The 15011-nt window shown below is 34.7% G+C and overlaps 1 protein-coding gene across 1 annotated transcript in view; it reads left to right on the plus strand.

Annotated features, from left to right (window-relative positions):
• The window catches only part of TECRL (trans-2,3-enoyl-CoA reductase like), a 132876-nt gene extending 123661 nt beyond the window's left edge, over nucleotides 1–9215 (plus strand). Inside the window, exons 11-13 of the mRNA XM_045284066.1 lie at nucleotides 6827–6912; nucleotides 7422–7467; nucleotides 8563–9215. Coding sequence (XP_045140001.1) covers nucleotides 6827–6912; nucleotides 7422–7467; nucleotides 8563–8690 — 260 coding nt within the window. The 3' untranslated portion in view covers nucleotides 8691–9215. The remainder of the gene's footprint in view (nucleotides 1–6826; nucleotides 6913–7421; nucleotides 7468–8562) is intronic.
• Nucleotides 9216–15011: the final 5796 nt, after the last annotated feature.

Below are 15011 nucleotides of genomic sequence, written 5' to 3' on the forward strand. Positions count from 1 at the left end.
TAACTCTTTATGAGAACACATAGCCCCATCTTTCTCCAAAAAGAGCTGCTGGCAGTTTGGAAATGTTGACCTTGCAGTTTTCAGCCCATCACACGATAGCCAGTACACCACCAGAGCTCCCATAAAAAACATGTATATATAATTTTCACTGTCATGGAATCAATACCAACTCTGATAGACCCTATAGCACAGGGTAAAAGTGAGTTTCCTAGACTGCGATCATTTACAGGATTAATAAGCTCAATGTTTCTCTCACGGAGCAGCTGGTGCTTTTGAACTGCAGACCTTGAGGATTACAGCCCAACAGCAACCACTACACCACCAAGGATGCTGTATGTATATATTGTTGTCATATCAACAATATATACCAACCGATATTAGGTCGGTTCTGACATATCAGGACGTAGGCATAACAGAACACATCACTGTCTGGTCCTGTGTCACCCTTAAAAGTGTCCCTGTGCCTGAGCCCATAATTGCAGTCACCGTGTCAATCCACCTCCTCAAGAACCTTCCTCTTCTTTGCTGTCCCTCCACAGTACCAAGCATGATGTTCTTCTCCAAGGAATGGTCTCTCCTGAATATATGTCCAAAGTATATGAGGAAGTTTTGCCATCCTTGCTTCTAAGGAGCACTCTGTTCACACTTTTTCCAAGGTATATCGGTTTGTCCTTTCAACATTTTCAATCTTCTCCAGTACCATAACTCAAATGCTTCGATTTATCTTCAGTCTTACTTATTCAATGTCCAATGTTCACATGCATATGAGGCAATGAAAAAGACCATGACTGAGGTCAGACAAATCTTTTCGGCAACATAACATGTTTGACTTTATAACCTTGTGAAGCACATCTCGACTGCCGATTCCGTAAGCATTTATTGTGTATCCAAACAGGACAAACTCCTTGACAACTTCAACACTCTCTTCACTATCTCCATTTATCATGACGTTACCTATTGATCCCATTGAGAGGATTTGGGGCTTCTTTTTCTTGATTGATTGATCAATTTTGGTCTTCTTGACATTGAGTTGTGAACCATACCAAAGACTTCAATTCTTGATCTTCATCAGTAAGTGTTTCAAGTCCTCTTAACTTTCAAGCAGGGTTGTGTCATCTGCATAGCTCAGGCGGTTAATAAACCGTCTTCCAATCCTGATGCCACATTCTTCTTGAGTCCCATGGCCTTGTTTTAATTTTCTTCAGCTTCAGTCTGAACTTACAGATGAGCAATTGACTGTCTCTTTCACAGTCGGCCACTGGCATGATTTAGCTGCTGATACTGAGCATCTCCTTCATATCTTCCAATAAATGCAGTCACTTTGATTTCTGTGTATTCCATCTGGGGAAGTTCATGAATACAGTTATCCTTTGTGTTGCTACAAAAAGGTATTTGCTATGAACAAGTCATTGGTTTTGCAAAACACTATCCAGCTTCATTTCTATCACCAAGTCCATTTGCAACAACTGTTCCTTTTGCATTGTGATTGCCAATACTTATCAATGCATCTGGATTGTATGTTTGATCAATATCCGATGGTAGTCATTGATAGAATTCTTTCAATTATTCATCATTAGCTTTGTGATAAATGCATACATTTGAATAATAGTTATATTGACTGGATTTTCTTGGAGGTGGAGAGATAAAATCCTAACAGACAGCATTGTACTTATGCTTGACAGCATTTGTACCTGAGTTCTTAGATTAGTCTGATTTCTGTTGTCTCACTGTAGGAGATTGTTGTTACTGATCGCTTCCCAGTTGAGTTTATCTCATGTGCCAGAGCAAAATGGCTTGATAAGGATTTCTAAACTGTAGAAAACTATCTACAAATCTTTTTCTCAACCTTTCATTTAGTAACCAAGTTCTTAATCATTTGAGCCTACAGGGCTCTTTTGTCCTGTGTTTAAAAGTATATGTACATGTTACATATAAAAGCCTCTTTATATGAAACCAAACAAGCTCTGGTAGGGCTGTAGGATTTATTTTGGACTCTTAATCATGAGAGAGATGAAGCTCTTTGCTACAAATAAAGATCTGGCGATGTGTCAGAATTGACTCGATGCCTGTGAATTTGGTGTGGGCTGGTTTTATGTTGCCAAGAATATATTAGAGCCTTCCGTTTTCCCCCAAATAGTCATTATTGGTGTTTATCTATACCTGTCAAAAATATTGATTAAAAATAGACACCCTGCCTGACTCTTTATTTACACCACCTTTCACTGAGATGTTATAATAACAAACCACCAGTAAAAGGTTTTAAACTGACAGAGGCACCTCACAACAAATTAAGCTTCCTTTTCCTGAGCTATGTCACGACACCTACCATTGCAGACTTCTCAGTAAGTTAACTGATTCTAAAATCTCACTCTGCCATTGCTTTTCCAGAGTGGCGTCATGGAAACTGGGTTTGATTTCTGGTGCTCAAATAGAGTTTGATTTCCGGATTGTTAAGAAGACAGTGTACAGACAGAAATACATTGACCATATTTTGTTAGGAAATTGAACAACAACACAATCTTAACTAGAATATCAAACAAACCTATGGGTTTTTCTCAAACCAGGGGACTAGAAATTTTGTTTTCAGTTAAGCCATCAATTTACTACAAATACTGGATTTAGGGCTAAACTAGAGCTCTGACCCTGGATTAGCTTTCTCTATTCAACCAGCAAATCCCAATCCCAAAACATACGATACCAAATTCACAACCTGATGTATAGAGACACTTATATGAAAGGGGTAGAACTGCCCCTGTGGGTTTCCTAGATCATAACTCTTTATGTGAGTAGTGGTTGTTTGTATTCGGTGCCATCATGTTGGGTCTGAATTATAATGACTTTATGCACAACAGAACAAAACACTGCCGTGTCATCTTCATAATGGCTCCAATGTGAGAGCCCATTGTTAGAGTCAAAATGTCAATCCATCTCTGGGAGGGCTTTCCTTTTATAAGTAGTCCATGTTACTGTCAATATTCTTCTCCAACATCATAATTCAAATGCATTGATTCTACTTTGGTCTTCTATACTCAATGTTAACTTTCACATACATAGGAGGCAATTGAAAATATGATGGTTTGGGTCAGGTAGAAGAATACTTGACTGCTGCTTCCAAGCAAGACAAAGCCCTTGACAACTGCAACCTTTTCTCCATTTATCATGATGTTGCCTATTGGTCCAGTTGTGAGGATTTTGGTCTTCTTAATATTGAGTTGTAGTCCATACTGAAAGGTGTAGCTATTGATCTTCATCAGAAAGTGCTCGAAGTCTTCATCACTTTCAGTAAGCAAGGTTGTGTCATCTGTAAATCACAATGCAGATTGTTAATAAACTTTCTTCTAATCCTGATGCCCTATTCTTCTTAATATAATCCAGATTTTCTGATAATTTGTTCAACCTATAGATTGAATAAGTAGAGTGAAAGGTTATAATACTGTTGTACATGTTTTATTATTTTAATACATGCAGTTTTCCTTTTTTCTGTTTGAACAACTACCTCTGGTTCCCTGTACAAGCTGCACAAGATCACAATCAAGTGTTCTGTCAGAAGATGATCCGTAGTTTTTAATGACCAACACAGTTGAATGCCTAGACATAGTCAATAAAACACAAGCAAACATATTTCTCATTTTCTCTGCTTCCAGTCAGAAATGTCAGATGCTTCAATCTAATATCACTGATGATATCCCTTATCCCTTGTCCTCTTCTGAATCTGACCTGAACCTCTGGCAATTCCCTGTCAACGTACTGTTGCAATAGTTGTTGAATGATCTTAAGCATAATTTGACTGGCATGTGACAACAGTGATATCGTTTTATGTTTGGGGCATTCTTTTGCATCATCTTTCTTTGTAATGGGTACAAATATGCATCTCTTACAGTCAGTTGGCCAAGTAACTGTCTTCCAAATTTCCTGGCGTAGAAAACTTAGTGCTTTCAGTACTCCCTCCGATTGTGGAAACATTTCAATGGATGTTCCATCAATTCCTGGATCCTTGCTTTTACCCGATGCTTTCAGTGCAGCTTGAACATCTTTCTTCAACATCATTGGCTTTTGTTCTTGTTCTGCCCCTTAAAACCATGGGCTTCCCACTAGTAATTTTGGTTCAGCAATTCTGTGTATTCTTTCAATTTTCTCTTGATGTTTCCTGCATCATTCAATATTTGCCCATGGAATATTTCAAGATTGCAAGTAGCTGCTTGATTTTTTTTTTCAGTTCTTTCAGTTTCATATATGCTGAGCATGTTCTTCCCTTTTGGTTTTCTAAGTATTTTCACATTCATTATAATATTTGACTTTTTCTTCCTGATTTGCCCTTTGAAATTTTTATTCAGCTCTTTGACTTCATCCTTTCTTCCATTTTATTTAGCTCCTCTATGATTAAGAGCACATATCAGACATCTACTGTTCCTTCTTTCTTATATTTTTCATGACCTTTTATGTTCTTCATGCATGATGGTCTTGATGTCCTCCCACAGCTCATTATCTCTTCTTTCATTAGTATTCTATCCATCAAATCTATTGAGATTTTCTTGAAATTTTAGTCAGATGGTCTCAAGAGTCATATTTTGACTCTTGTGGTCTTTTCATTTACTTCAGTCCTAACCTGAACTTACATACGAACTATTGTTGGAATTAGAAAGCGTTATCTTTCTCCCATAGATCAGCTGGTTGTTTCAAACTGCTGAGCTTGCGGTTAGCAGCTCAATACTAACCCACTACAACACCAGTGGCCTCAAGAGAACCCCCAGAGGCAGCTAACAATTTTTAAAAAATCTCTTCAATCATCACTCTCTGAAGGTTGGAATAAACCATATACAAGTATATCCTACTATTACAAAATAGAGAGTTCACGATGAAAAATTTTAGAGTGGTATAAAGGGTAGAAGCAATTACCACTAATTTATATGGAGACTAAAATGTAGTATTCCTAGAGGCAATATTAATGGCTTATTAGACACAGAAACCATGAAATAATACTAACATAAAAGAGTGCATAAGGATAATTAAAGCTTTGACAGGTTAGTGCTGAAAGACTCAATGTAGTTACTTTGGAAGGAATTTGTGAATGCTATCTTGCTGCTAGAGGTACCTATTGCCTCTTTAAGCAAACTCACTCCAAATTTGCAGCCATGGAGTCAATGCTGGCTCATAGTGACCCCATAGGACTGCCACAGAGTCAATGCTGGCTCACAGCAACCCCATTGGACTGGAAGACTAGCCATGTGGATTTCTGAGACTGGAATGCTTCTCTGTAAATCCAATGCTGAAGGCACATTTTGCTTTTAACATTTTTTTCAGCAAGCAACATTCCTTTTCAGCTGAGTTAGAATTAGTGAAAACAGTATTAATTTAGGTCTTTTGGGGAACCAAAATTGCATAACAAGAACTTTTCAAAGATATGTGATATCTACCAGTATGTGCCTGATGGGAATTCTGGGCTATGCAGTGTTTCATGAAATAAACCAAAACCTTCGGACTTCTACTTTAGAAAAACTCTCTTATATAGTAATTTTGGGTTGACAAAATTTATTACAGGAATTTAATTATTAAATTAGTAACCCCAAATAATAACAATTATTATTACAAATGCGTGTAATATAATTATATAATCTATGTTTACACGTATGTTTTACAAGATAAGATTTTACAATCTTTTAACTACAATCTATATATGAAAGAAATGTAACTTGTGGGTCTTGATTATTCTGACATTCTACCATGGATGGCAGATAAATAAATTACAAAGTCTTAACCCAGATTATTTCACAGATAGCTTCCTATTATTAATTATATGATTTTATTTTTTATATGACTTTTCTCTTTATGAGTATATAGATACTAAAATAAGTGCTTCCAATAGAATTAGTAATATTGGTGACATATATATTTATCTTTATCTTGAACTCATCCATGCCTAAATTCTGAAATTATACTTTTTTTTTATGCTGTGGTATTTGAACACAATTTTGTAAACAGCATCCTGACATTTCATCATGACTTTATAGAGTTATAACTAAAAGATTAGTTGATTTGTTATCTGATTAAATCTTGCCATAAAGACTAAAATAGTAATTTTATAAATCACATTTACTTTTAAAAATGTCACAGCTCAAAGTTCAACTTGAAATAATTATAAATTTGTTATCTAAAATGCTTCTTAATAGAATTGAAAAGGGAAAGGCAACTAACAAAAATCAAGTGACAATATGTAAAGTATAATGAGAACTGTAAATAACAATTCTGATTGCAGAGCAGAAATAGTTTGTGTGATATTTCTGAATATTAACTGAATATTCAGTGTAATCCTCTTATGCGAGGTTTTCACACTTTCTTGACATACATGAAAATCTTATAAAATTCCCTTTTGGTTCTCATTAATTTAATACAAAGAAAGTTTTCATTTTTGTTTATGACTTCAAACAAATATATCTCCTTGATACTGAAAAAGAATATGAAGATTTATATGATTATAAAATGAAGTTTTATTATTTTAATATATAATCCACTTTAAATATTATACCATGCAAATAATTTTACATGTTTGTTAATCAAAGACTTGAAGAAATTACAATCATTGTTTATTTCACAGTTTTATAGCATCTTAACTGCAGATATGATGACAGATACCCTTTTAGCGTCAAAAGATCATGACATTTGGAATTGAATCTCTTCTGAGTAATTTGTAAAATATGTTGCTATAAATATAGGATGACATTTCAAGTGGTAGATATAGTTGTGGGTCAGAATTTAGTATTAGATAATAAATATATGATCACATCTGCAATATGTAACAACATTAACATTTTTCTCCCCTTTTATATAGGAAATACTGCCTGTTTCCCAAGTCCCACTTATAACCCCTTTACATGGTTGTTTACCCTGGTTTCTTGTCCTAACTACACATATGAGGTAGGCTATTTATGCTAATAAATAATTAAATTGTATTTGATCTAATACTAAGTACAACCTTTAGTATATTTACTAATAGATTGGTATGTCTGATAATGTTTATGTGTTTTAAATATAGCCATAATGAAAATCAATCATTTAAATTATGATTTATATTTGAATTAATGATTTAGGCACAGAAATTGGAACGTTTCAACCAAAGTATGTCCTGAAAGATAAAGTTATAGTTTGATGTAATTTTATCACTGAAGATCTTATAATACTCATTTAAAATGGTTTGAAGTATTTGAAGACTTTAAATTTATCCGTTTTCTTTGAGAAAAACATGCACTTTTATTTGCATCTCATTGTAATTTGTTTGGTTTTTATGACTTTACTACACTTATCAGAGTATTTATTACTACACATTTTCAACTATTTCTTTATTTTCAAATCCTAGTTTATGTTACAAGCGAAGAAATGACCATTTTAACCAATAGTTTCCATTTATTTTTCTTTCAACTTAAAAGATTGGATCATGGATTAGTTTCACAGTCATGACACAAACACTGCCAGGTGAGATTTATGTTTATTGGTAATCATGTAAATATGTACTAGAAGAGATGATAACTGGGAACAAGTTGCTATCCTTCTACAATTTGCATGCTTATAAAATTTATTGTATTTTCACTTTAATGTGGATATTTAACAGTATTAAAAGAGATGGAGACATGATTTGCTATATATTTACATATTTGATACTTATATAACCTAAGACATTAAGTCCAGCTATTTTATTAACAATGAAATTAAAACAAAACAAAAAAACAACCAGTAGCCATAATAATGCTCTTCCCCCCAAAACAAACAATGCTCTTCCCTTGAAACAGTCTCTGTGTTTCATGAGCAGGCGGGAGAATATGCTCTGTGACCTCACGTGCCCCTGAGTGTCTATGAAGAGAAAATTAGGGACTACATTGGGGAATATCCAATGCTGGGGTTAATTATAACATAATCTGAGAAGTTTAAAAGAATTCACTTCATATATTTTAAGTATATTCATAGAAATTATTTTCACCATCTTTTGTCCAACTGTAAAAATGTTTTGAATAACAATTATTACAGTTTAGGTAGGATATGCTTATGTATTTGTATATTTTAGTTTTATGTATACAACCCAAATCAAGCTAACTACCCTCAAATCAATGCTGACCCATAGTGAACATATAGGAAAGAATAGAATTGCCCCTGGGAGCTTCTGAGGCCTTAACTCTTCATTGGAGAAGGGAGCCCCGCCAGTCTCCCAGGGAGCGCTGGTGGTTGCAAACTGCTTACCTTTGAAGTCACAGCCAAGCATGTAACCACTACGCTCTCATAGCTGCTATTCAAGTTGATGGAACTGTTACGGAAAAAATTAAGAAATACAACCAATTCCATATTTGGATGTATTGTACAGCAGTATGGTTATTTTATGTGAATTTAGTTTGAAGTCTACTTCTCTTTTCAATGTTTATTTATCTATGCAAGAGTCTTGGTTGAGCATATGGCATGCTAGACAATGAGAATGACAAACACTGGTAGTAAATTATTTAACACATGTCTATATGTTCTAATATGCTATATCCATGACAGACATAAGAAATAAATGTACAATTATCTCTTCCCTTCTAGTTGGAATTTTTACACTTCTGATGAGTATCCAGATGTCTTTGTGGGCACAAAGGAAACATAAAATGTACCTGAAGAAATTCAATTATTGTATGCCCAGGAAATCAGCAATGATTCCGTTTATATTATGATGGGGGGAGAGTAATCATCTCTCATATATAATGACAGCATAGAAAATCACTTAATCAGGTTTGATCACACATACCAGACTATTGTGTTCATGAAATTCACAAACAATGACGTGCACTTACTGAACATATTTAGAATTTAGATAAATTTACAATCACAAATGAACATTGAAAGTAGAAATTAGACATAAAATTAATGGAGTAGAGCAGTCAACATGTTTGAAAGTTGTTGATGCTTGAACAAGGATTTTTTTACTTTATTAAATACTACATAGTATTATATTCATCACTCAATGTAATCACATCTAAAATGATTTTTTAAGTTGTGATAATTAAGTCAGTTGAGTTGCTCACCATATTTTGATAGTAATCTATATTTTTAAATTACACAGTGTGTAGCATAGAAGTATTAAATGCATTATTCTATCAGTTCCAGTTCATTTGAAAACTATAATGTGTTATAACTGAAATACTAGGAATTAGGCACATATCTTGCTTAAATAATCTGTAAAACCTCCATTTTTACAATATCATCTTTATAGTTTATTTTTAATTGTTATTGGGATGGAGAAGAAAAATTGCATTATAAATCTGATTGGGAAAATTTACAAAAATACATCCAATTGAGATGTCAGCTAAGTTCACATGGAAGAAGCACATCTACATCAGTGATGTAAATTACATACTCTGAAGCTGAAGAAGAGGATACTATCAGAACCTAAACTGTGAGAGTCTGTTTTGCAGAAGGCTATGCATGACAGTGGGAGCCCAACATACATTTGTGAGATGTCCATAGGATATTAGCGTCCAGTGATTTCCCTGCTTCCCTAATAGAAGGATGGGAAGAAACTGGTGGCCAGAGTGCATGGGAGACATGAGTATAGAAAGGTCCAAATGATTCATCTGACTTGATCAGTTAAAACCTTCTCGGTTGATCTCCACTTTGATGCACATTGGGCCTGATCTAGTTTTCAATATTTTCTGTAATTTTTGGTAGTTCACATTGGGGTTTACCTCAGACATATTTTGTCATTGTGGGTAGCCTCCTGGAATTTTTGTTATTTGTTTTGTTGCTTTTCAGTATATGAAACCCAGGATTGATGAACCTATAGGCCAGCTAGTAGAATAAGACTTTCTGTGGGGTATGCTGTGTGTGTGTTGGGGTGTGGGGGGAGTGCAAGGAGGGAATAAGGGGAATAAAAGGGAGCTCATATCAAGGAGTTCACCAAGGAAGAGAGTGTTTTGAAACTGGTAGCAATTGTACAATATTTCTTGATATGATTAAATATGAAAAATATGTTATTGGTATTAACTCCAAATAAAATTATTTGGGGGGAAAAAGTAAATATGTTTTACTGTGTGTATGTCAGTGTTTATGCAATTTGCTGCTGTTGACTTATATCATTGGAAAGCATGGCGACCCCATGTGTTTCAAAATAGAAATGACCCACAGCACTTACTTGGCTGTTATTTTAATGAAATATACCTATTTATCCCTGAGAATACCTTATCCTCAAATCACTCTGTTGTGGTGGTGGTGGTGTGCCTTGGTTCCAATGCATAGCAACCACAGGGACAAAAGACTGAAACACTGCCCAGATCTGAGCCATACGTACAATCATTGTTGTGTTTGATCCCATTGTTGCTGCCATATTATCAATTCGTCTTACAGCAGGCCTTCCTCTTTGTCTCTGCCCCTGTACTTTATCAAGCCTTTTAGATCCTTACCTCAAAGGCACATTATGCCTGTAATTATAGGAAAAATTTGTTTTTTTCTTTTGCCAATCCATGATACTTTTGACAGTCTAAATCAGAACCATAATTCAAATGCATTGAATCTTCTTTAGTGTTCCTTATTCAATTTCCAACTTTAAAATGCATGTCAGGTAATGGAAATGTCATTGGATGAGGCAAAGTATGTTCTGAAGAAGGAGAGAATGGGTAGCTCCTCATTTGAGATGAAAGCTTCATTAGTAAATACATATAAATATATTTCTAAGTAACACTGTTCCTCCAAGTTTATGCCCTTATAATGAGATTCAGACGCTAACTGCCATGTCCATATCTGTATAATGAAACTAAGGATTCCTCTTGCTCAAGAGACGGCATCGTGCCAGAGCCAACCTGGAGGTGACTCTTTTGAGGTCTAGCTCCATCTAGCCCGACTGAGTTGACCACCCATTTGTGTTCTCACTGGAGGGTGGCTGACTTGGTTTCCATGCTCTAAATCTAACTTCCTACCTAATGAAATCAACTCTTCAATAACTTTTTCATTAACCAGCAAATGTGTATCAGTTGCCTATGGTTGAATTTTAGTATTTCTATTTAGATTGTTATGGGATTCCATACTTTTTTGTTGTTTAATGAGTGTTTGTGTTAGTCTGAGTACTTTAGAGAAACAAACCCACAGAAACTCATGTATACGAGACAGTTTTATAAAAAGGTTAAGTGCACATCAAGGAAAACATTCCAACCCAGTGCTGCCCAAGCCCACATGTCCAACATTAACACACATGTCCAACACCAACACCAATCCACAAAGTCCTCCTCCACCTCACAAAACAGATGCAATGATGCTGACTGAAGGAAGAAAGTTGAGTCAGTGAATATGTAAGCATATTCAGCACTGGCAGGGGTCTCCACATGGCTACTCCAGCACCCAGGGTTGCATCAGGGTAGGTCTATGTAGGTTCTCCTTGGGGATGTCTTTCAGGAAGTCAGCCTTGCAAACTGAAGCAGAGAACTGCTAAGGCAGCTGCACCCTGGCCTGACCATCACAAAGCAAGAGACCCAAGAACTAGAAAAGCGAGGCTTACTGAGTCATTTATCCCTCCGCCCTTCAATTAACCCACATGTGTTTATTGGCCAGGTTGGCACAATAAACTAACTACCGCAGTGTTAGAGCGTTAATAACTTTTTTGCTGTTCTTCACTCCACAGTTGTATTTTAATATTGCATATTTTTTAAAATTATAATTGAATTTTTAGATTATTGCTTTTATTACTTTTGAGCACTTAATCACACAGAATCCTAACTTTGATCTTTATTTTACCCAGGATATTTTGCCACATAATTTAAGAACATCAATGATGCTATTTTTGTTACATTTGTATATAATTTGAGAGTTAGATAAAGATCTAGAATATAATGAAACAAAAATATCTCAGTTTAAAAATGAATAAAGAAGTGTCATTTAAATATTTTAACTAATGTATGCCTCAATTTTTATATTACTAGTATATCTTGTTGGAATATTTTTGCCTGTCCATATACAAGGAGCTCTAGAATGAAAAAGGTATGCTTGGCTATTAATCAAAATGTGATGGTTCAAAGCCATCAATAAGTGCTATGGGGGAAAAGCTTGATAATGTGCACCCAATAAAAAATAAAAAAAATCCCAGTAAACCCTGTAGATCATTTCTGTTTTGAAATACATGGGGTCACCATGAGTTAGAATTGTACCAATAGTACAAGTCAAAACTACAAAATTCATAAACACTGACATACACACATGTGTTGGGAACTCAAAGATATTTACTATTGTTACGAAAAAAAAGGTTTTGGCTTTATTTACAAAACCATTTTATTGGAGCTAAACAGATATCATATCAATCTACTCATATCAAGCAATATTGTACAACCAGTTCTCTCTATAGTTACTGCTGCTTTCTTTCTTCTTTTTAAATATTCACACATTACCTATGTCTAATAGCGGTTATTGTTCAGCATATTTTTCATTATTTTTGATCCATTTAAAAAAATTGGGCCCAAATATGGATCTGTTCCTGTCAGTTTGTCTGATAACTGTTTCTCTCCCTTTTAAATGCCATAGACCATTGAGCCCTTCCAGTGTTGCATGCATTTATTGAAACATTTTTGTTGTTATTTTATCAATTTCTGAAACTTTACTTTTCTCCAGTTCTTTCATTTTTGTTTTCTCCAATAACATAAGTTCCTCATTACTACCACTGAAATGGTTGAATATCAACCAACACTTTTTGGTGTAATGAACGTGTACTTCTTCTATCGTCTTTAATGTTTAACATTTTTACTGACCTATAATTCCCATAATACAATTTATTGGCTAAATATACCAAAAAGAATTGCACAATCATTGAGAATTAATAATAAAGGGTAAAGGATAAGAACCTATTCTTACATTGCTTGTGGTAGTGTTTGCACAACTCTCCAATCTTCTTTTGAAACTTCATGCATCATTCAATATTTTGTTTTGAGAATCCTTCAGTATTGCATTTCTCCCAGCTTCATGCTCACTGCCACTGCATCAATTCCAGCTCATAGTCACCCTGGAGGATAGAGTAGAACATCTCCTATGGGTTTCTAAGACTGTAACTCTTTACAGCAGTGGAAAACCTGCTCTTTCTCCATCAGAGAAGCTGGTGGTTTTGAACTGGTGACCTGCATAACTGTTGACCTTGCATAACCCTAATGATATTGGTGCTTCTCGCAGATTGCATCTGGAGGCTTGAATTTTCCCCCCACTTTGTTTAGCATGATAAATGTCAAGGAATTCTTCTCGTTTGGCTTTCTAACCTTACATATTTTACTCTATTGGCTTACATTGTCTTCTGTAACAGCCCTCAACTCTTTTACTTCATCATTTCTTTCAGTTATTTTAACATTTAAGAGCAAATTTCAGAATCATGACTGATTGGTATTTTCTTCCTTTCTTTTTTCATGACTCTATTCTTCATGTGTCATGTACTTATTGTCATCTCATAACTCATACTTTTAAGTTAATGCTATATCATTATTTAATGTGTCAAATATTTTCTTCAGATGGTCTCTCAATTCAGGTGGGGTATATTCAGGGAATTACTTTGTTTTCATGGTTGTTTAATTTCCTTCATCTTTATCATGAACATTCAAAGGGGAAATTGATGATTGTTCAACAGTTGGACCTGGTTCTGTTTTAACTGATATTAGATTTCTTCACTCTCTCCTTAAAGGGCCATAAAAGCAATGTATGACCTGATCTGACTAAAAAGAGTCCAAAAAAGTCACACTCAACATCAACTCTAAGTATGGACATTAGACATGCCTCCACCCTCCAAATGTCTTACTAATTTTGACATCACTGTCCCTCCCTTGGCACTCACTACTTCTCTTCTGGGTTTATTATTTCATTGCAATGCATAGCTAGAACTCACAGTCAATACTCACAATTTTGATATTTTTAAAGACATGAACAGTTTAGAAGTCATGCTCAGAAATGTTCAGAATACATTTATTCTAGCCAGGAATGCCTTTTCTCAACTGTATTCACCTTGTCTATTCCTTGGGAACCTCAACCATGTGGCACATTGGAGTCTATTATGATCTGACAAGAGTTATAACACTCTTTTAACGTTGCTGATAAATGCCCAACTGGTAATATACCCCACCATAAGCAATATCTACCAGTTCAGTGTCTTTCTTTACCTTGTTGCACCTTCCCACTTTCACTTAACCAGTGGACCAAGACAATGATCAACAAACATAAATAATTCAAGTTGCAATGAAGACTTTGACATCAAACACGGTTCCAGGGATTGATGGAATACAAATTAAAATATTTCAACTAACTGAAACAGAATGGGAGGTACTCATGCCTTTATAAAGCAGAATTTGTGATACACCTACTTCACTGTCAAGAAAGGACAGTGAAAAGAAAGGACAAGATGGATTGACACAATGGCTGTGTAAATGGACTCACACATAAAAATAATTGTGAGAATCATGAAAATGTACTAAAAGTTAAATGCTAAATGCAGCATGGTGTTTTGGTGTATTTACATAAGATCAGTCTGAGTCTGAGCCATGGCACCTAACACCAACCACCTCCAGATTATTTTAATGAAATATTCTTTTCTTTTTTTTCCAAGCCATAAATTTCTAACTTCAATGCCAGTAAATTTTGTAAAACTTAGATACTTAACTTTTATGAACATAAAACAAATTTGAAACAGGAATTAGCATCATAATTTTATTTATATATTTGTAATATAACATATGAAATAAATAGCATGTATTTGGTCTTGTCATAATTAAAATTAACTTTTAATTGATTGGGAGAAAGCCTTTTCTGTCAGAAATATTCTGCAAGTAAATGGAGTTTAAAACTAGTACTTTTTCAATCCACCCATGGTTCTTATAAAAAGTTGCTGTAGCTAGAAAAGTAAAAAGAAATTGAAATTACAAAAGTTCAATTAGCTACCAAACCACAGAACACATACTTTCTTCCCTACCCCTTCATCATTACTCATTCATATTAAAAAGCAAAAAAAAAAATTCCTTTGATTAAGAAAAAAAAACAAAACAACT

The sequence above is a fragment of the Echinops telfairi genome, unplaced genomic scaffold (genome assembly GCF_000313985.2).
Source record: "Echinops telfairi isolate 266 unplaced genomic scaffold, ASM31398v2 ScPeMD7_7468;HRSCAF=8506_0, whole genome shotgun sequence".
In the NCBI taxonomy this organism is placed as follows: Eukaryota; Metazoa; Chordata; class Mammalia; order Afrosoricida; family Tenrecidae; genus Echinops; species Echinops telfairi.